This window comes from Danio aesculapii, chromosome 3 (assembly GCF_903798145.1).
Source record: "Danio aesculapii chromosome 3, fDanAes4.1, whole genome shotgun sequence".
Classification (NCBI taxonomy): Eukaryota; Metazoa; Chordata; class Actinopteri; order Cypriniformes; family Danionidae; genus Danio; species Danio aesculapii.
The window spans coordinates 51,988,249-52,009,487 of record NC_079437.1 but is presented as its reverse complement, the minus strand read 5'-3'; the positions used below and the strand labels follow the sequence as shown (position 1 = coordinate 52,009,487).

At 35.9% G+C, this 21,239-nt stretch overlaps 1 protein-coding gene across 1 annotated transcript; it reads right to left on the bottom strand.

Annotated features, from left to right (window-relative positions):
* Positions 1–1,437: 1,437 nt before the first annotated feature.
* Positions 1,438–20,599, bottom strand: metrnla (meteorin like, glial cell differentiation regulator a). Its single transcript, XM_056454213.1, has 4 exons — positions 20,240–20,599; positions 12,824–13,212; positions 6,277–6,336; positions 1,438–2,588 (listed from the first exon to the last, which is right to left on the bottom strand). Exons 1-4 carry the CDS (start codon positions 20,335–20,337, stop codon positions 2,275–2,277), a joined length of 861 nt encoding a protein of 286 aa, XP_056310188.1. The 5' UTR covers positions 20,338–20,599; the 3' UTR covers positions 1,438–2,274.
* Between the last annotated feature and the right edge of the window lie 640 nt (positions 20,600–21,239).

Sequence of the window (21,239 nt, the reverse complement as noted above, 5' to 3'; positions counted from 1 at the left end):
GTAATTATGTATTGTGGTACTTGACAAAGGTTTGCCAAAGCAGTCCTGAGCCCATGTGGTGATATCGCTTATAGATGAATGATGCATTATGTAGTGCTGCCCTTACACACCGAAATTCCTCCAGATTCCTTCAATCTTTTAATGATGTTATGCATTGCTGAAGTTGAAATATCTAAATGTCTTCCTATAGAGGAATTACCGGTTTGTAAACATTCAGAATGTGAGCGCAGCGAGTATGCAGAAAAATACGGAAGCGCTAGCATTTACAGCGTATCATAACAGCTTGTCACCCAGTGATAAGCACAGTTATTCTGCAAAATTAACGTTCAAGTGAGCAGGGTTCGTCTGACAGGTCAATTTGCGATACCACCCTCCCAATGGATTTGGATAATACGAAATAGTCAAGCATCCAGCCCCAAATATACAACAATCTCATTGAAACTCCAAATGATTTTACAAAAGAGAAGTTAAAGACCTACGCATCTTTGGATGCCAACAATTTTTTCCCGTGTGGTCCTGTGCAAGAAATAATGTTCCATGATTCAAAACTTTGTAGTGCTAAAAACAGAGGTTCTGCCTAGCCAAAGATAAGGAAAAAGAAGGAGCTATACAAGGCCTGGGTAATCATCAATAAGCAAAACAACTGCATTCTGACAGCGAACTGCACCTGTACGGCAGGCTATGTTAACTTAGATTTTTACATTTCATTCTTAGCATTCAGTGTGCGCAGTTTAATTCACCAAATTTACCTGTTTTTGCTGAAATCATTGCTGCAATCAAAAAACGAGTAATGTGTATGATTCAGCATAGCGTGAACTAACCTGATCTGAAATGAGAACTGCAGAGTCGAGCATTTTTAATTAGTCCCTCACTCCTTTAAGCTCCCATTTAGCCAAAGATGTCTGCGGTTGCCATGAAAAGCAGTGTGGTACGGTAAAAGTAAAATTTTCTATTTTTGGACTACGAATTTGGCACCCTACTGCACAACATGACATGTTTGCTATTGCGACTGGACTTTTTTTTGCAACTGGGAATCCATGTGGCGTCATGTGTGAGGTAGGTTGATAATTCCTCTATCTTTCTTTAAGGAACTTTGTTTTTAAACATTTCGGTAATTTTCTCACACATTTTTTGGCAAACTGGCGACCCTCAGCCCATCTTTGTTCTTGAAGGATTAGACCTTTCTTAGATGGTGCTTTTGCACCAAATCTTAATTATAACCACCTGTTGACATCACCTGTTTTAAATCACATCATTATTTAACCAATTGACCTGATTACTAGTGCAAATGAAATGAAGTTGACCAGACAAACCATGAATTATTTTGTGTTCATTTTATCTGCAATGAAAAACAAGTCAAAGTAAGAATCAGAATTAATAATTCCAACCAACCATGGAATAATATTAATGTATTTACTAAGATGAACAAACAGTGGGTAATACATTACAGCATTTATTCATCTTTGTTCATTTTAAATATAAAGAAATTCATTGTTCATTCTTGTTAACTCACAGAGTTAACTAGGACAACTTTGCATTTTAATAATGCAAATGTTGAAATATGATTAAATGCTGTTCAAGTACTGTCCATTCTCAGTTCTGCTAGTGAATAGAGTAACATTAATTCAAACTTACTCTAAAGTTAAGTAGTTCTAGATGGATGGCAGAGAACTACACCGTGACCTAATTTACACAGACGCATACACACACACATAAAAGAGGCACATGATTTGATTCCAAAGAGAAAAAAATAGTTTTAATCCTTGGAGAAACACATTTGCAATTGAACAGCCTGAAAAAAAAAAAAAACAACAACAAACAAACAGGCAGGAATTGCACTTCAGATTTTCTTAAAAAATAAAAATAAACATGAAAAGCAGTCTTTTTTTTCTTCAATATATTTCTGTCACAGAAACAACAGCAACAACTGTACAACAAGCTTTTTACAAAGCATTTCAGGACCTCTGCTTTTTGAGAATGTTCGATTCACATTTGTACACATTCAATAGCCAGATCTGCTACATTGTAAGAAAAATTAAAAAGTCTTAAGACATGTCAGGAGACAATCGGAATTGGCTTTAGTTCATACAAGTCCAACTTCATCTGTCTTCACTGGATCTTTAAAAAAAAAAAAAAGCAAAATTCATCAGGCCAGTAGTCTCTGCTTGGGTTTTTGCAGTCTATAAGACTGCAGACACAAACAGAGACAGACAGCTGCTCGCAGGGTCACAGTTCCTCGCGACGGGGCGGACCGTGTGCTTTCCTGGAAAGAATTCAGTCTGTGTCCAAATGACATGGGTTGGTCCCTTGCTGCCGTGCGTCCTGATACACCCTAAGGAAGTCCTTGTAGCGTGGAGCGCAGCTGAGCCAGGCCTCTCCGAATCGCACAGTCCCGGTGAAGAGGAACTCGCCATCCCCTGGTTTAACCCTGCACTGCCTGGACATCCTCACAAAGCCTGTCCAGCGTTTAACTCGGCCGCCCCCTGACACAAACACTTGAGTCTTCTGTCTGTAAAGGTGACTTAATGACACAGTGACTGAGGTCTGTTCGTCTTCCTCGGACACACCAAGAATTCTCCCCCGCGCCACTGCAGGGAGACAGAAAACAAAGTACATCAGACAAAGTACTTTTAAAATTAGAATTGATTTATGAAATATGAAATAGGGCTGCACGATATTGGAAAAACCTGATGTTGCAATATTTTGTTTTGCTGCAATATTTATAGCGATATGAATATAATTTCACCAGATGATTTGAACAGCTTTATTTGGAAAGATGTCATTCATTTAGATCAACTGGGATGATCAAGTATTTTATAACAATAATATATTATTACAATACATTTATTATTATTATTATTATTATTATTATTATATAATAATAATAATAATTTTAAAATTATAATAGATTACAAGCAAAAATAAACAAATAAACAGTGCTTAATGGTTTTCCTGGCAGTCTAACAGTATTTATGTACAGAAATTGAACAAATCAAATGTAAAATAATGTGGTCATCATAGTATAAATAATAAAAAATAAATACAATTTAATAATATCTTCATCTTTTAATCTTTGACTTGATTTGATTTATTTCGAACATGATGGTCAAAATGGAGCAGGATGAAGCACAAGCTTACTATTTTCCCACCCCATTACCACACACATCATTCGTCTATTACTTCAACTTATTTCTTCTTTTACTTATCTCTTCTTTTTACATGAGACATGAGCTTTCCATGAGACACATTTTGTCATCTTTGACATATGTTTGATTCCATTTGTACATTTACATTTTATAACATAGACCCAAAAAATACATGCTACTGCAAACAGCATCTTTACTAAATAATCTAATCCTGCGATGCAACTTGCAGATACACACATTGCAATATCGATGGTAATTAATGATTACAATATAAAAAAAACCAAGCTAGATCTTTTAGAAACATTAGCAATAAGCATTATGATACCAGCAGCATAATACACCCCCTTTTAACAATAAAATGACAGGGATTGGCAACTTTTCAAAAGCATTTGTGTAATGCAGAAGATGACAGTGATGTTTAGTTTCATACAGCAAAGAAGATTAATAAAGTTGGTACTTTGACAGCAAAAAATGCTTTTCTTGTTTTGATTTAGTCCAAAAATCAAAAATGTCCTTTACAAGTAATTTTTCTTACAAGTAAATAACAGCAACATTGTTTTATTTTCAGAAATAATAAGCGAGTTTGAGTTTTTCCTTAAAACAAGCCAAATCATTTGCCATTGGGATAAGTTAAAGTGTTTGATTTGAAAATTGTGTATTTTACTTCATCTTCTGGCAGATAATGTAACTTGTTTTAAGGCAAAACACATTTTTCAATTTGAATGATTATTTCTGAAAACAAAACAACATCTAATGCTTCTTGATTTAAGACTATATTATTTGGACTATATTAGGACTTGAAAAAACACACAACTCTAAGATAACGTTGTTGACGTTGGCTTAGGAAAGCCTAGCCTTGTAGAATTGTATTGGAAGAATGCATGCATTGCATAAAGACACATTCTTCATCTTTGTTTAGGTAAAAACTTTGACAATTGGATGTCATAATCACCAAGTTTACAAACTTGAAAACAAAAATAAAGATATATCTTCACTAAAGTCTAAATTACAAATGTAAAACAAGGAATTTTCTTGAAACTTCTGATCTGTTTGAATTTTTAAAACACAATAAGTTATTAAAAAAAATAATGATAATAATTCTGATAGTATCATGTGATTCTGCAGATTTATTTAGGTGTTGATAGTGTTGCCATAGAAAAGCATACTGTAATTACCAGTCCAAGTTAAACACATGCTGCCATCTCAAAATGATCATAATTACGACATTGCATATACACAGCACTGGGTCATTTGGTTATTGTTAGTGCAAATCTGCAGGACTTCTAGGAATTCTTATTGTGTGTTTTAGGAAAACAGTAATTTCCAATAGTTTGAAAACACCCCATTACATCGTAAAAAGCAATTACAGTAGTTATTTTACTTGAGTAAACTCATTGCTTTAAAGTGAATAAACCCAATTGTAGCTTGGAACAGTTGTCAACTTATTTTTTTATAATTATGCACATAGTTAATTTACATAATAATTTTTATGCAATGGATCTACTAATATATATATATATATATATATATATATATATATATATATATATATATATATATATATATATATATATATATATATATATATATATATAGTCACCCAATCACTTTAGAAGCAACAGGTTTACTCACTTTTTTAAAGTAAAACCAACTAATAGCTTTACAGTGTAAAATGTTGAAATGCACAGCATAACCCGATATCGGTATATTACTTTAGCACAAGTTTAAATTTCAGTGACATTTCACATTAGGGCTGCACGTTTTGGAAAAAAATAAATAAATAAATAATCGAACAGTTTGTTTTGTTGCAATATAGATTGCAATACAAATTTGTATATATACGCTAGATGATTTAAATAGCTCTAATAGAAAAGATTTCATGAATATAGGTTGACTGGGGTGATCAAGCATTTTTAAAAGCTAAATTAGCAAAAATAAAAGATAAATAAACAGTGCTTTATGTTTTTTGGGGAGACTAGCAGTATTCAACTGCAGAAATCGCCACTTGCTTGCTTGGTTTTGGGACTTCCTGCACATCGATGGATTTGCTCTTCAGTGTTTGGACTTTCAGCAGCAAAAATTAAACCACACTAAATTGAACTTCCACACTGAAAACTGAACTGACACAATTTCAACCAACTAGAACTTCTATGTTAGAAGGCTCTAATGTTTTGTTCCACTAACCCAGCCAACATCTCATGCTTTTGCATGAATCACACCTTAGTGTTAATAGTTTTTGTCTCAGAATAATTTTTCAATTGTTAAATGTTTATTTCTCTAGCCAACATAATAACTGGCTCAACATACTCAAAGTCTGCACAAGCTCTGCAATCCACACACCAGTCAAGTAAAGTCATGTCATGTTTATTTATATAGCACTTGCTGCTGTTTTAAACACGAAAAAGGTGTTAGTTATGCTTTAAATATTATTACACTTCAATTTCCACTATTATGCAGCTCTTTAAAGTTTGTGTTCACTTAAGTCTGACAAAAATGAATTAGTCAAGATTGGTCAAAAAGGCAGCTCCGCAGAGCCACAACTACCTATTGTGTCACTGCAATGGACCAATTGTAGTTTGTTCTACTTTTTTGAAAATTTACTTTGGCAAGAACATTTTTTGCTTTTTTATCTCCAACGTTATATAAGCCTGAAACTGTTTGAAGTAACCTCACAGCAGTTTGTTTCTTGAATCATATTGGGGGCTCAAATGAGATTTATGAGATTTTTTTTTTTTTCACTCATCAATCATGATAGATAGAATGATAGAACGAGAGACAGATAGAACAAGAGAGAGAATGATAAAACAATTGATAGAATGATAGATAGATAGAATGACAGACAGCTAGATAACAGAAAAGACTAGTAAAGTATGAAGCTGACATTAGAGAAAAATATTTACTAGACCAAAATATCTGTCTGTAATATTCATTAGAACAACAACAAAAAAAAAAAAAATAGGAACTATTTGTAGGAACTAAAGGGATTATTAGGTGAAACTTATAATTCAAACAGTGCCAATTAAGAAAGATTCCTTAGGATTGCTTTCAAAATAACCAATGCCCATTGAGATATCTAACTGACGATCATAAAACACATTCAATATTTCCCAAAAGACGTGGCTTGTCTTACCAAAGTCACTGGTGCAGACGGCCAGCAGAACCTCCGCATCTGTACATGGTTGGCAGGGAGCTGTGAAGAGATGCAAAAAATAAAATAAAAATCAGACCAAACACACCCCCAGCTTAATGGTTTGTGCAGCAGAACAAGACAGATCCATCACATGTGCCTAATCTAGCATGTTATTTTTAGAAATTGTTTTAACAAACCAACACACAAATCTATCTTCACCTGCCACGTGCTCCCAATACACATCAGACCTTCAAAAGGCGTAATTAATTTCTGCTTCAGATTTATTGAGCGTGCAGAAGCCGACTTTATCGTCACGGCTTGTCGGCTTCTAACCAAACAGAGATGTGGGGCGACCTACAAGAAATGGTCCCTCATTAAAAAAAAAAAAAAAAAAAAAAAACATCTGTAGAAGGTTGTGTTGGTGGAGAGGAGGGAAACATCTCAACCCTTCCCCCCTCTAGAAAAACACACGAGTCCTCACACCCCAACGCAAATGAGATCCAGCTGAGAAGAACCGAAGCAAAGATCAGCCACTGCAAGGTCTAGTAGCTCTGAGTGAAAAAAAAAAAACATCCAAAAGGAGCCTACGCTGCACAGCACGTCCACCTGTGCCAACAACCTACAGTGACTCCAACACTTTGTAGTTTTTTACAACCCATAGCGACACATGACAAGAGACAAACACTGCCTTGCTTTCTGGTCACTGCGGATTCTTTGTAACCATTTCAAGGCAATCAGTGTAACCTAAACACAGGCAGAACCATGTCAGCTTTGATCAGTGAGTTTTTCTCTGTCCAAATAAATCAGGCTCTAGAGTCATTACAGCCCCCACGCACAGATATAACCCAGCATGTTTTTCTGGAGGGTCTCAAACCCTCACCCTTGCAGCGGGTCGAGAGGCAGAGTGAACGGCTGGTTGATTCAGGTGGCTGGTTAGTGAGTTTATGGGTGTTTTATGGTTGTATGAGCCTGTAGGTCGTAAAGGACGCTATGCACACCTACTGGCCAAATGTTTAGGTGTCTATTAAAGCACAATCAGACTTGCAGTTTGTTTGTCAAAGATATTTTGATCTAGACTTAAACAGCAATGATATATTTAGTCCTGTCTTGGTCATTTTAAAGACCGAATCTCACTAATAAACAAATATCTGCAGCAAGAAGACTGTTTCTTATGCCTATATTGAACTGTTATTGGCAAAATTTCAACTACGATAAGAAGAAATGGGTGTGCTCAAGCTTTCTGTACCATTTACGGTCAAATTGAGGCATCATACACTGTTTTTTTTTTTGTTTTGTTTTCTTGGATGTTTTCAGCCCATGCCAACATTTGTGCCATATATGCCATGTACACATCCTCAAAAAGATGGCGCTTGTCATGAAGATCACAGAGAACACCAAAGTACTAACCTGAATTCTTCCCTAAATCCAACCAGTAGTGTTTTCAAAAGCAAATGTAAGAAGAAAGTGCAGCTGTGACCATGTAGTTTACCTTGACTTTACATTGCTCTTATTTCTTTTGTGGAACAATGCTTCACTAAACTCAAACCTGAGAATTCTGCATCAGAAGTATAAAAGGAACAACAGAGCACACTTACCACGCCATAAAAGCTGTATGAATACAGTTTCACCAGATGACTTGAATATCTACATTTGGTATCACTTTACTTTGATGGTCCCTTTAACGCATTTAGTTGAATTTAAGTTACATTGCATCTACATGCCAAGTAATTCTCAATAGATAAGTAGACTGTATTATTTATAATGTTAAATTGATTGGGATGATTCTGCAGTGAGAGTGCATCTCTATAAAATCTAATAAACAATTAATAAACTTTTTGGGGTCCCCCGACACATTTTCATTGTGGTCTGTGCTATTTGCAGTGCGTTTCTTTATTGCATATATTTTCACGCATAACAACCTATAAATACAATCAAGAAAAAGATACAATTGAAGTGTTTTATCGTTTTCCAAGTCTAACAGTATTCAAGTACAGTAACTGAATGATAAAAATAAAATTCAATAAAATGAATCGTTGTTAAAAGTTACAGATGGTACAATTGATTATGCCTACATGCTTTTAAGGTCATTATACAAGCACAGGGATCAAAAACATAGGCAAACGATGAATTTGAGTCATTCAGACTCAACATTGCGTATGCTTGCAATGTGACTATTGCGAATGATCACATTGCAATATCGATGCTAAAACAATATAATGTGCAACCTTACCCTGTACTGTTCATTTTACCTAGAAAATTGTTTAAAATTATGATTTTGCAGTTTAAGCTATATATCCAATAAAGCCATGTTGGTTTAGTTTTCAATTGATATTTATTTGATCTTTGCCATGATGACAGTAAATAATATTTGACTAGATATTTTTCAAGACACTTCTATACAGCTTAAAGTGACTTTTAAAGGCTTAACTAGGTTAATTAGGTTAACTAGGCAGGTTAGGGTAATTAGGCAAGTCATTGTATGATAATAGTTTGTTCTGTAGACTATCGAAAAAAAAATAGCTTAAAGGGCTAATAAGTTTGACCTTAAAATGGCTTTTAAAAAATTAAAAACTACTTTTATTCTAGCCGAAATAAAACAAGACTTTACCCTAACCTGCATAGTTAATCTAATTAACCTAGTTAAGCCTTTAAATGTCACTTTAAGCTATATAGAAGTGTCTTGAAAAATATCTAGTCAAATATTATTTACTGTCATCATGGCAAAGATAAAATGCCATGTATATGCATATTTTATTTATTTTTTTTAAAGCTTACAGCATCGGTTATCTGGTCTTCATTCTCACACGAACCTTCAGAAATCATTCTAATTTAATGTTCAAGAAATGCTCATTATTACAGTAAGTAACAACAACAAACTAAATCAAGATCTTTCCGTGTACCAACCCATTTATTTTCAATGCAAAAATTAAAAGGTAAAGAAAATTATGCATTAAGCCTCAAAGCTAAACCGCTTCAATTATAAATAACTGTATTGTTTGCAGCAAGAACACGTGTTTATACTGTAGTATAGGCTAAATGATTGCTATAATTGAACAATTTAAAACAAGTGTACAGTGGGATGTAATCGCACAAGTGGGTGAAATAATTGATCTTCTGAACCTGACCCTTCACATATGAGTTGAAGTTTTGGAAACTGTGGGCGAGGAGAGCGGACCAGAGGTCAGCCACTGTTGCAACAAGGAACGTCGCACCACCAACGGGGCCAGAGATCATTCGAGAACTGACTTCGCAACAGCTGGCAAATGACAAAACTTCAAAGTGACATATTTGAAAATGCTACAGTTTTCATATGAAGGCAGGTTCGCATCATAAAAGCTAAAGCTTAGCTTTGAGCACAGATGGGTTTTTCAAAACGTTTTGCGGCGGCTCACATGCTGAACTTGAAACAAAACCGCAGGAACGACTTGGCATCTGAGTCAGCAGCCCTCGCCGCCCCCAGATTAATGCAACGCTGCTGGGATTACAACCACTTCACACGCTGGCAGGCTGAAAAAGGGGGGAAGACAGTGTCCCTGCTACATCTGGTCCCTCTGCATTCCGCGCTAATGGAGAAAAGATTCATCGGCCACTTCATACGCCTGCATCCCAACCACTTCAGAGTGGCAGAACGAGAAGTAATAGAGGGAAAAAGTGAGGGAGGGGAGTCTAGAGAGACAGGGGAAAAAGAGGAAGAGGAAGGGAGTAGGGTGAAGAAAAAAAGATGGAGATAATATGTCCTCCAAACAGCTGGTCTCAGACACATTCCAGAGTGATGGAAAGCAACTCAATTCCAGCACAGCAGGTCAGCATTCTCGAGGTGAACGCACACACACACACACACACACACAAAAAAAAAAAGTTTGGAAAAAGGAAAACAGGTCACTTTACAGATCTGCCTGCTCAGAGCACTGAAACCACAGACGCTCTCTGGAGGACACGGACATCATATCAAACCATGCGTCAGAGCCAACAAACGTTATTCTGTTGCTCTGCAAAAAATCTGACTAAATGCTAAATATCAGAGCCAGATTTACATTTCAGCTATGAACGCATAACTCCCCGAGGGGGGAAACTGTGAACAATTCTTTCGCTTTGTTTTGGGGAGAGGAAAAACAGACTTGTTATTTGATGTATCTACATTGCTTTAGGCCATTGGGTTATTTGATTTGAGCAGGTGCGCTGCTTGAAATTTAATTTTCTTTAATTCCATTCCCAGAGTAAAGCAACGGGGCACTCGTGACGGCCCAGCATGAGGCCTACGCCACACGTTCTGAAAAACAGTTGGTATTTATCAAGGTTCAAGCCAGTATCGCTTTCCAGAGCAAATATGAGCAGAGATCCACCATCTCAGGAACACAGAGGGGTGGACGTTTCCTGAGGTGAAGATATCATCTGTTGCTGGGCATGAAAACATTGGCTACAGATTGCATGCTTTTCAAAATAAACAACCCCTCAGTGCTGTGTGCATTATTAAATGTGCACCCAAAAACCATGCAGTCGAGGAAATTATTTTTTTCTTGCTGAAATTCAATAACAAACAGACCTCACTATCCATCTATCCATCTATCTATCATAGGTGCACTATTATTTGCTGTTGAAAATATATATTTTGAGAGTTTTTTGCGTGAGAAGCAAGCAACTGTTGTTATGATCGGATCATTAAACTACTGAATCAAATGCATCAAATAAAACACAAACTATTTAATTCAGGAATGAAACATGGCAGATTTTCTCTGGAACTGTCTGTTCCAGTTGTTACAGGAAAAATGTTGCATCAATGATACATCAAAAATAGAAAAAATAGAATAAAACAGTTTTGTTATAGCGTTCAAACTTCGATATTGCTTGACGCTATTAGCAGGTTTGGCATGCTGTCCCGAGAGAGAATCCCGAGCTCAGAGATAATCGAGCCCAGGGCTCCCACTTGGAAAATTAGCATATAAGGGAGTCCGATATCAGTTAGGTCTCGAGAGCTCACCCTGGAAAATGGTGGAAAAGGAGGAGATGGGGTGGAGGGGGGGATTTTTCCAAATCAAAGATAAGGCAGTAGGACGAAATCGGTCGATTTATTGTAGGCTTGGATTGATCTGATTGGATTACTGCCAATTACGGATGAAAGACCAGCCACGATCAATCACATCACGTGCTCGTCTCTAAATTAGTTTGTAACTTCACTAAAAAAAAACAATTTTAAATATCCCTAACTATACCCTAAATTTTTTTTCGTTTAATTGGATTTTTTTTTTCAATTAATTTTTCAATGTTTTCAATATTTTATACATACATTATGGCTGGGCGGTATATCAAGTTTTGGGTATATATATCGATATGATTCCCCAACATGATGCAGGATTATCCAATATCTTCCATATCTATATGGGTTGGGGCCACACGTGCACATTCTGCGTGAAACAGACCACTCCAAGGTAGCACGCAAGCTCCACTTGCACAAATGAGCGCATGCAGGAATTAATTCACTCCCTGAGTCATACAAAAGATTTGTTCAAAATGAACGAATCGTTCAAGAACAACCCATCACTGACACGACATGGAGGAACATGCAGTGCCGGTGTTGTATCGAAATCTGATTTTCCCTCGCGTGACGGTTTATCAGAAACCTTTTATCGATCATTTCTTCTGCAATTGACAGCAAGCAGCACCTGAATGTATTCAAAAGGATTAAAAACGGCAAAATGGGACGAATTTATACTGCATTTTGAAAGTGAAACCACCTCATATTCATGGATTATAAGTTCAGTATTTATTACACAACGGTCTCTTATTTACATTTATGTTATAACACATTTAGGTCTGCGTTCTAGTCTGTTATTGCATATTGACTTCATTTCCAATTATATTCTAATCATTGTATTTATTTATTTATTTATTTATTTATTTATTTATTTATTTATTCTGTATAATTGATTTTTTTATTTTAACCCATTATCTGGAAGACGGGATTTGATTTGATTTGTGTGCCCAGTGTACAAACGGTTGGTGGTTTAAACGATTATTAAAACAAAAAAAACAAATTGAAAAAAAAAAACAAACGACATTTGTCTACCAAACATTTCTTTTTCAATTTTAGTATTTCGCTGTTAGCTACTCTTTCAACAAATAAGTATATAAGAATGATAATTATAATGATAATAACAGGGAGGGAAACCCCTGTGTTTGAATTAGATTTTGCACAAAAACTGTTTAATAAAGTTTTAATAAAGGCTTTCAAGTCTCTCAAGTAACCATTTACGGGAAAATACTGTATATATATCGTATAGCATCATTCCTCCTTAAAATACCAGAAAATGATTTTTTGCCCATATCGCCCAGCCCTAACATACATACATACATACATACATACACACACGCACACACGCACGCACGCACGCACGCACGCACGCACACACACACGCACACACACACGCACACACACACGCACGCACGCTAAACTACACTATAATAAAATATTTCTGTTTCAGTAAATCCATCACATGAAAGAAAACCAGGCTTGTCAGGCGAGTATTCAAAGATCAAGAAGACATCTTACCAGATAATGACTGTGGATCTGCTCCTGGTCTGTGGTTGACCAGCTCATACTGAAAGGCTGTGATTTTTCGGCTGATGTCCCTTTGAGGCACAGCTTCGATGAAGAGTGCCCCGTCCTGGATGTTGAAGCAGTGCACTTTACCCTCGGCCTGATCCCCTTCGTTGAGAAGCAGTCGCAATTTTCCCAGTCTGTCAAGGTAGATGTGGGTCCCGCTGGACTCCTTGGAGGGTTTGATGCAGACGGAGAGAAGAGATGCCGCTGGGGACAGTGTGTTTGGCCGCAGGTTGACGATGATGGCGCCGGTGGGGTACAGCCACTCCAGGAACCCCTGGGCACAGCGAAGATACACCTGCTCCACATCCCGAGTGTGTCCCTCGTGGGTAAGTCCACTGCAAGAGAATGGAGAGGAGACGAGAGGAATAAGGTCTAGGCATGGGATGATAACCGGTTTCAAGGTTTACTGTGGTTTGGAAACATCAAGGTTTTAAAACCACAAAAATAATTCTACTGTTTCTATGGTATAAGCAAGTTTTTAACGTGTTTTTACAACAATTTTATTTAGTTTATTAGGGTGTCTCCAGCAGCAAAAGGACCATACACATCAAAAGCTACTAATTAGCCCACAAAGATGCTATTGTAAATGGAGATAGCAGAAGATAATGATTTATTTGAATTAATAAGCCTGACATGTTTACAGTTCCAAAATAATTTCAAATGTTTCTTAAAATAAAATAGTGTTCAATAGGGAAATGGTTGCTTTTTCTAACTAGACATTTTAAAAGAATATATTTTAGAGCAGTAATCACAATACAGTGATATTTCTATGCAAAGTTATCATACCATCAGAAACTTATACCAGCCCATGCCTAGGTCTGCTACAAAACTGATACTATTTTACATGGCAAAGTCCTAAACTAAGCCTCTTAGGTGACTAAACTGAAACACTTCACAAATTACTATTCTAGTAATTGTCTTATACATTTCTAATAAGCATACAAATACACTATATACAAGCATTATTTACTATATACCATACTGACTGCTTTTTTATTAGTGAGATGATGGCAAATAAAATTTCAACATAAAAGACAGACTAGAACATTCATTAAATCATGTAAAATAGTCACTTTATCACATAAGCGCTTATTTTGCACAACATATCCTCTTAAATTCACACACAAACAGGTTTTTAGATTTTGAAATGAATGAAGTGCTTCAAATTATTTTAAGATTCATATTTACTATTGGTCTGCAAAATTGTTGTGGGTGAAATTCAGGTATAACCTAAAAATATCTGGGAATAATTAAAAAAAAAAAATCTAAAAATGTGTATTTCAGACTGCAGTGTTTTCAAAAGTAAAGAGATTTTTAAAAGTTAGCACAGAGTCCAATAAAACTCCACTCAAATTAAAAAATAACACCCATATCTCAAAGTCCAACACTAATAAACGATAAACCATGCCAATTCCTTCCTCATATTGATAATCCGTTAAACACTGATTTAAATCACAGCATGGATGAATGAAAGTCACTAGTTCGGTTTCATTGCTGCTTGAATATAAATGAAGCAAACTCCAGCTTTTAAGTGATCTGATAAAGCAAGCAATGTCTATTTTAAATGAAACACACAATAAATATGACATTCTTAGTTCAAGCTTACATGACACGTGTGTACTAAAATAGTTTCAGTAGTGTTTCCCTTCATTTGAAATTCTGAATACAGAAGACACTGTGTAAGCCATCCACATTTACACAGATCAATGAAAATGCCTCAAAACTAGGGAATTATGAATTAAAGGCCGGTAGTTGGCAATGCCACATTGTAAAGAAACTAGGTCTGCACAATATATATGTGGTCATATCGGTATCGGCCAATAAAGTATGTTTTTAATGTTATCATTATTGGTCTGATAGCAAAACTAGGCCGATATCTGATAAATGGTAACTGATAAACGTATTATTTGTGTTGGTGGAACCATTTCACAAGCTTTCTGGCTGACACTCTATAGTTATTTTTACTGGTATTTTGATTTTGTTCATGTTCATTGAGTTTTTATACATTTCACCTTTTTTTGTCAAGTGGTATATTTTACTTATATAGTAGAACAAAGGTGTCAAATCCAGTTCCTGGGGGGCCGATGCTCTGCACAGTTTAGTTCCAACCCTGCTTCAACAAACTTACCAGTACGTTTCAAACAGGCTTGAAGGACACAATTAGTTTAATCAGGTGTGTTAAATTAGGGTTAAAGCTAAACTGTGCAGAGCTGTGGCCCTCCAAAAACTCAATTTGACACCAGTGTAGTAGAAAGTTGCCAACAGAAAAGAATAGTTGATTAATAACGATCAGAAACATTTCAATCTTTTCTGAATGTAAGGATCTAAAATAAATTCTGCTGTTGTATGTGTTCGAATGTATGTGTTTGCAATAAAGCAGAAAAAAAATTGAAATATATATGTTTATCGGCTAATATAACTGCTTTCTGCCACCAAATATAACAAGTTATCGGTCCAAAATTCCATATTGATGCATCCCTAAAAGAAACACTTTCACACACAAAGACTGAACACACATTTCTCACATTTTTAGTTGAGAAAGGTGTTAAAATCTGAAAATCTGAGGAACAATGTGGAAAAAAAAACCTTGGCACAAAATATCAGTCTACGACTGGTAAAACTATCCATTTTAATCATATTAGTCTCTTTTTAGTGCCAGATGAAATATGTAATCCAAGTTTCTACTTTGTCTTCCATTCTGGAGGAATTCTGTTCACTGAGTGCAATCATTCCAAATCTGGCTTATCCATGACCCTTTCAGAGGGAGCAAAACTACTCTCTGGAAACAATCACCTTAAAAATTGATGCCTTAAAATACTAAAAGGGAAATTATAAGCAGATCTCTGGGTTTAGAAATAAAGCAGTAGGGCTACGCAAAATATCAGCATTATTAAACTATTGCAAATGTGCATTTCGCAATACACTTACTGTATATCACAATGGTTCAGAAAAAATAAGTAATTTAATACAAAAGTATCTTTTAGTGCCTGCATGAAGCACCTCTGAAATGTAGTACTTCTCAAAATGCATCTCTGAAAGCAAGCAAAAGTGGACATGCCATTTTGTTTTGCCCAAAATGTGTAATGATTTTAGTATGGATGCTGAAATATGACAAAGCAATCAAGCCACGGATTGAGAGAAATAAAGCAGCAAAGTAGCAGCTCCACCTAATGTTTGTGTTTTCCTGACTGTTTTTATTTAGGCTTATAAAACTTTACCACTGAAGCAAAGTGGTGGTGATTTATTTTAGTTGTTTACTACGTTAAATGTCTACTTGTTTCATGGCTGTTCACTTTCAGTAGTTGATGTTTTCTTTAACCTGAAATAGCATGAAACATACACTACCTGACAAAAGTCTTGTCGCCTATCCAAGTTTTAGGAATAACAAGTAATAACTTGATTTCTAGTTGATCATTTGGTATAAGAAGTGGCTAATAGGAAGGGCAACGGCCTCTAGATTATGCTTATTTTACCAAAATGAAATATGGTCATGCCTTGATTTTTTTAATTATTTACTTAGAACAGTAAGGTTGAATAATATTTTACTAGATATTTTCAAGTCACTTCTATACAGTGTATAGTGACATTTAAAGGCTTAACTAGGTTAATTAGGTTAACTAGGCAGGTTAGGGTAATTAGGCAAGTTATTGTACAAGGATGATTTGTTCTGTAGACTATCGGAAAAAAAAATTGCTTAAAGGCTTATAATTTTTACTTTAAAATGGTTTTTAAAAAAATAAAAACTGCTTTTATTCTAGCCAAAATAAAACAAATAAGACTTTCTCCAGAAGAAAAAATATTATCAGACATATTGTGAAAATATCCTTGCTCTGTTAAACATCATTTGGGAAATATAAAAAATAAATAAATAAAGAAAATAAAAATCAAAGGGGGCTAATAATTCTGATTTCAACTGCATGTATTATTTAATTTTCCCTGTCCAGAGCAAATGCATGACTGCCGTCTACGTGTGATAGTCTTAGTAGCAAATTGAGTGAGCACAATTTCATTCTGCCTAGTCAGATTCACGCAACCGAATTATGAGGAATGCCCACAATAAAAAATTTAATTAATTAAAGAAAACAAAAAAAAAAAAAAACAGGAAAGCTCAGACTATTAGTATAATGGCGTCTGCTCCTTCAGAAGCATTAATAGACAAATTAATATAAAAGAAAAGCAGGACATCTGTAATATGGTAATATTTTGTTTTCAAAGTCACAGACACCAAACAAAAATAGGTCATTTTTAAGAGCTGTTGCGGAAATGTAGATTATTGACCTGAAGCTTGACTACAAATGTAAATCGCAAAAAAAAAAATCACAAATCACAATTAGATATTTTCCCCAAATTGCACAGGCCTAATTGGAATATAGTTCAACAGATGATTCATCACAAAAATCTACTTTCTGACACTTTTTCCAAATGATCAACTAGAAGTCAAGTTATTATTTGTTGCTCTTACAACTTGGATCGATGACAAGACTTTTGTCAGGTAGTGCATGTTGGTACATAATCGTATCACATATTAAATATCGCATTATTTAGCATGCTATCACATTTTGCATTTTTCTTTATTATTTCACAGCCCTACAAAGCAGCCATCAATCACAACTCTAACATCAAACTTCTCAAATTTATTTACTTTTTTAGAAAGTCCATGTGAACCAGAAGTTGATTTATTTCAGTGTGTTGATGTACTTCTAACTGAAACTGAATATTATTGAGTAGGGGTGAAGCTTTCTTATTGCGCATCATTCCCTCAGCAAACGAACAATAAAAGGGGTGTGGTTAAGAAAATTATGGCTGAAAAGTTAAAAGAAAAGGATAGCTACTTCAAATGTGAAAGCAAATGGTCAGAATTTGATTGAAGATTACCAAAACAATATTTTTCAAGTTCATCAACTTGCACAGTTTATTTATTCACTTTAAGAATAACAATTTGTGCTAATGAAATAAACATCACACATTTTGATTTCACAAATTGTCTTTAAACACATCAAACCAGATTGGTTAGAAGCAAAATGACGGCATCCCACACTCACACCTAAATAATGTCGGTTGGATCTTTTGTAGGGCTTTACTTCAGTTGCCTTTTATTATGTGAAACACAGCGAAGGAAACTTCAAACATTAGGGCGATTGTTGTGAACAGTCTGCGCCAGACTCGAGTCCAAAAACTGAAGCTCATAGGAAAGAAAGGCTTTTCTCGGAGCAGGAAGAATGAAGTTAATGTCTTTTCAAACAAGGTGTTAAGACCCACGCGCAAGGCTTGCTGCATGACCCGTCACGTGCAGGCATGTGCGCACACACACATACACATTAACCGTCTCTCATTTTCCCCCTTCTCTCTGTCTCTCATTTCCAAGGTTTTGGCAAGCTCCAGCCACTGGCATTTTGCCGTGGGCAGGATTTTTGAAACTTAAGTCAATGGTTCCTTGGACACACAGGCCTCTCTGCAGAGACAGTAGCCGAACCCGGAGCATGCAAGTGCAAATGCAGGTCACGCAGTGAACCTCCCCTCGCCTTTCAACTCCTCAAAAAGACGAGGAGCTGCATGTCCGGGCAGCAGTCCTGCCGCTGTCCACCGGCCACACAAAAGGCTCTCTCCACTACTTTTAGACATCATCTGCGGTTTCTGTGCCTCAAGTCTGCGGCCCGCTGACAGTTAGGCAGAAAATGAGCCATCTGCTTCTCAACCCTCCAGCGGTTCTTCAATTAGAGATAAATTAAGGCCTGCTGCAAAAGTGGGGTCCAGATTCAACTCGCACCAAAATGAATGAGGAGGTGAGGAGCAGAACTCCCGTGGAGCCTGGGGTGACACATGTGCAGAGCAGACTCGCAAGCTGCCGTGCCCTCGTTCATAACGGCTCCTCTTTAATTAAGAGCATTTGAAATCCAGCTCGGCCGTAATGAGAGGCTGAACTCAGACCTGGCAAATCAACACCAGATTATGGCTGAACAGTCACTGTATTATTACTGTAAAAAGACTTCACAGAGACCCCAAATGTGTCATGTTTGAGGAATTTTCGGTGATGGAATTGAGCCACTGCTAAGGAATAATAACAATGAAGATATGTGGTGGGGGAATTGGTAGCTTAATATCTGTCAGAACTTTAAGCATGAAGGATGTGGAACCTAATAAGATTCTATACTAAAAGCTGCTAGAAAATGTTTTATTTTGTCATTTATAATGCAGTGCTTGAGTGTGTAGGCTCGTTAATTTAGCTAAACTGTATAAAACCAACCAACCAAAAAAAAAAAAAAAAGAGGGTGATTTACATATTATATGTGAGCAATTAACTTGGGTCAGGTCAAACCGGTGAGTAAAAATTAAATCACTGCTTGAGACAGCTTTTAAATTCAGGTTAAGCAGATATGTTCAACACAGAGGTCGTATTTTTATTTTCCAGTACAGTTATCTTACCATACTGTTTTCCAGGTAAAATATTTCAACATTTATTAGCACACATTTACTTGAGAAAAACAACATAATATTACATCATCCTTTAGTGAGTGAAATGCATGCAACCCCCCCCCCCCACCACCTCAAAAAAACACACTAAACTAATAGTTGTTAGAAAAACCATTTAGTTCTTTCTTTGAAATTTCATGAATTTCCATATCTTTCAAGTTCAAAATCACTAATAGATTATTTTTTCTAGTGTAAATGAGTATGGCTACATATATATAACATTAAACAATAGAAAGAAGACAAATAAAGAAGACAGAACATGCAAACTCAACAATATCACTTTACCAAAAATATTAGCCATAATACTAAATAGTAGCTAAATATTCCATACCCTAATGCTAACGATGGTGTTCATAGACTAATAAAAATACTACTACTACTACTACTAATAATAATAATAATAATTATACTACTACTACTACTAATAATAATAATAATAATAATAATAACAACAACAACATCGTAATAATTCTCCATATTTCTTTTTTTTTCGCTCATTCAATAGTTCAAGGGGTTAAATCTCTATCTTCACTTATTGGGGTAAAGATGGTTTTATATTCGCACATCGTTTAATGACATGTTCCCTAAATTGTTCACCATAGTACTTTAAAATATTCGATCTGAAATCACATGTAAATATGACTTCAAGACAACATTAGCACCATTTAATCGACTGTGAACAATGTTGCACTTTGATAGTCATTATGAATTCCCTTTTTATAATTCGCAAAGAATACTTTAATGAAATTTTATTGAAGAGAAAGTCCGAATGGGTGAATATTAAACCAACTTTACCTCAATTATTTACTTTACTAAATGAAACTTTATTTTATTCTAAATGAGTAAAGAAAGGAGCACTTGATTAATAAATATGTTTAAAGCGCATCTCACCTGCCCCTCCAGCTGCACTGATCACTTGAGTACTGGGAGCGCGCAATCCGACACAGAAGCACAACCGACAGCAAATACGCCAAGAACGGCGAGAGCATGTTTGTCCCACCGCGGTCTCCTTCTCCCCAAGCGAGATACTATACAGCTCTGCGGTGCAGGTGTGAAAGCAAAAGGTCCAGCATCGGTATGTTCTCTACATCGTGTTTTTCTTCAGTATCGCTTCGCTTTCTAGCTCGTTATTTACTTGAGAAGCTCAACTAAAGCCGAAAGTCCGAGAAGAGCGCGCTCGTTCGCTCAGTCCATGTCGCGCGCACTGAGCAGCAGTGAAGAGCTGAGGAATCCGAGCGCAGAGCAGCTCGCTCAACTTTGAAGATCGCGCACGCGCACTCAACGCCTGTAAATTACTCCAGAGGAGGCGAGTTCCTTTAGCGGTTCAATGAGCTCGGATTCCTTTGCGTGTCACCGCCAGCTGACCGACGTAGGACGCATGCGCATGAGTTCACCCAATATTAAAATGTTATTCACTACTCTCACCCTCACCCAAGTGGCTTAAAAACTTTATGGAATTCTTTATTTTGTTGAACAAAAGATGTTTTGAAGAACGCTGAAAACCTGTAAATATTCCAATTTTATTTGTTAACAAAGGTTAGTGATGCACTTTTAATCCAGAAAATGCATGCATACAAACATTTTTTTAATGCAAAAATGGTAATGGAGGAGCATATATTAACTGTTTTAATTGCTTTTCTATTTTTAGACTTAGAAATCACTTTTATATACATTTTAATGTAGCACCATGAAGAGAGGTTTGCTTTTTGCAAACTTACATTTGCATAGGTAAAATTTACATTATAATAAAATAACATTTTATTATAAAAGCATCTTTTTAAAGAGCAATCTTTAACATTCAGTCATTTTCTTTTCGGCTTAGTCCCTTTATTAATCTGGGGTTACCAACTTATCCAGCATATGTTTTACACAGCGGATGCCCTTCCAGCCG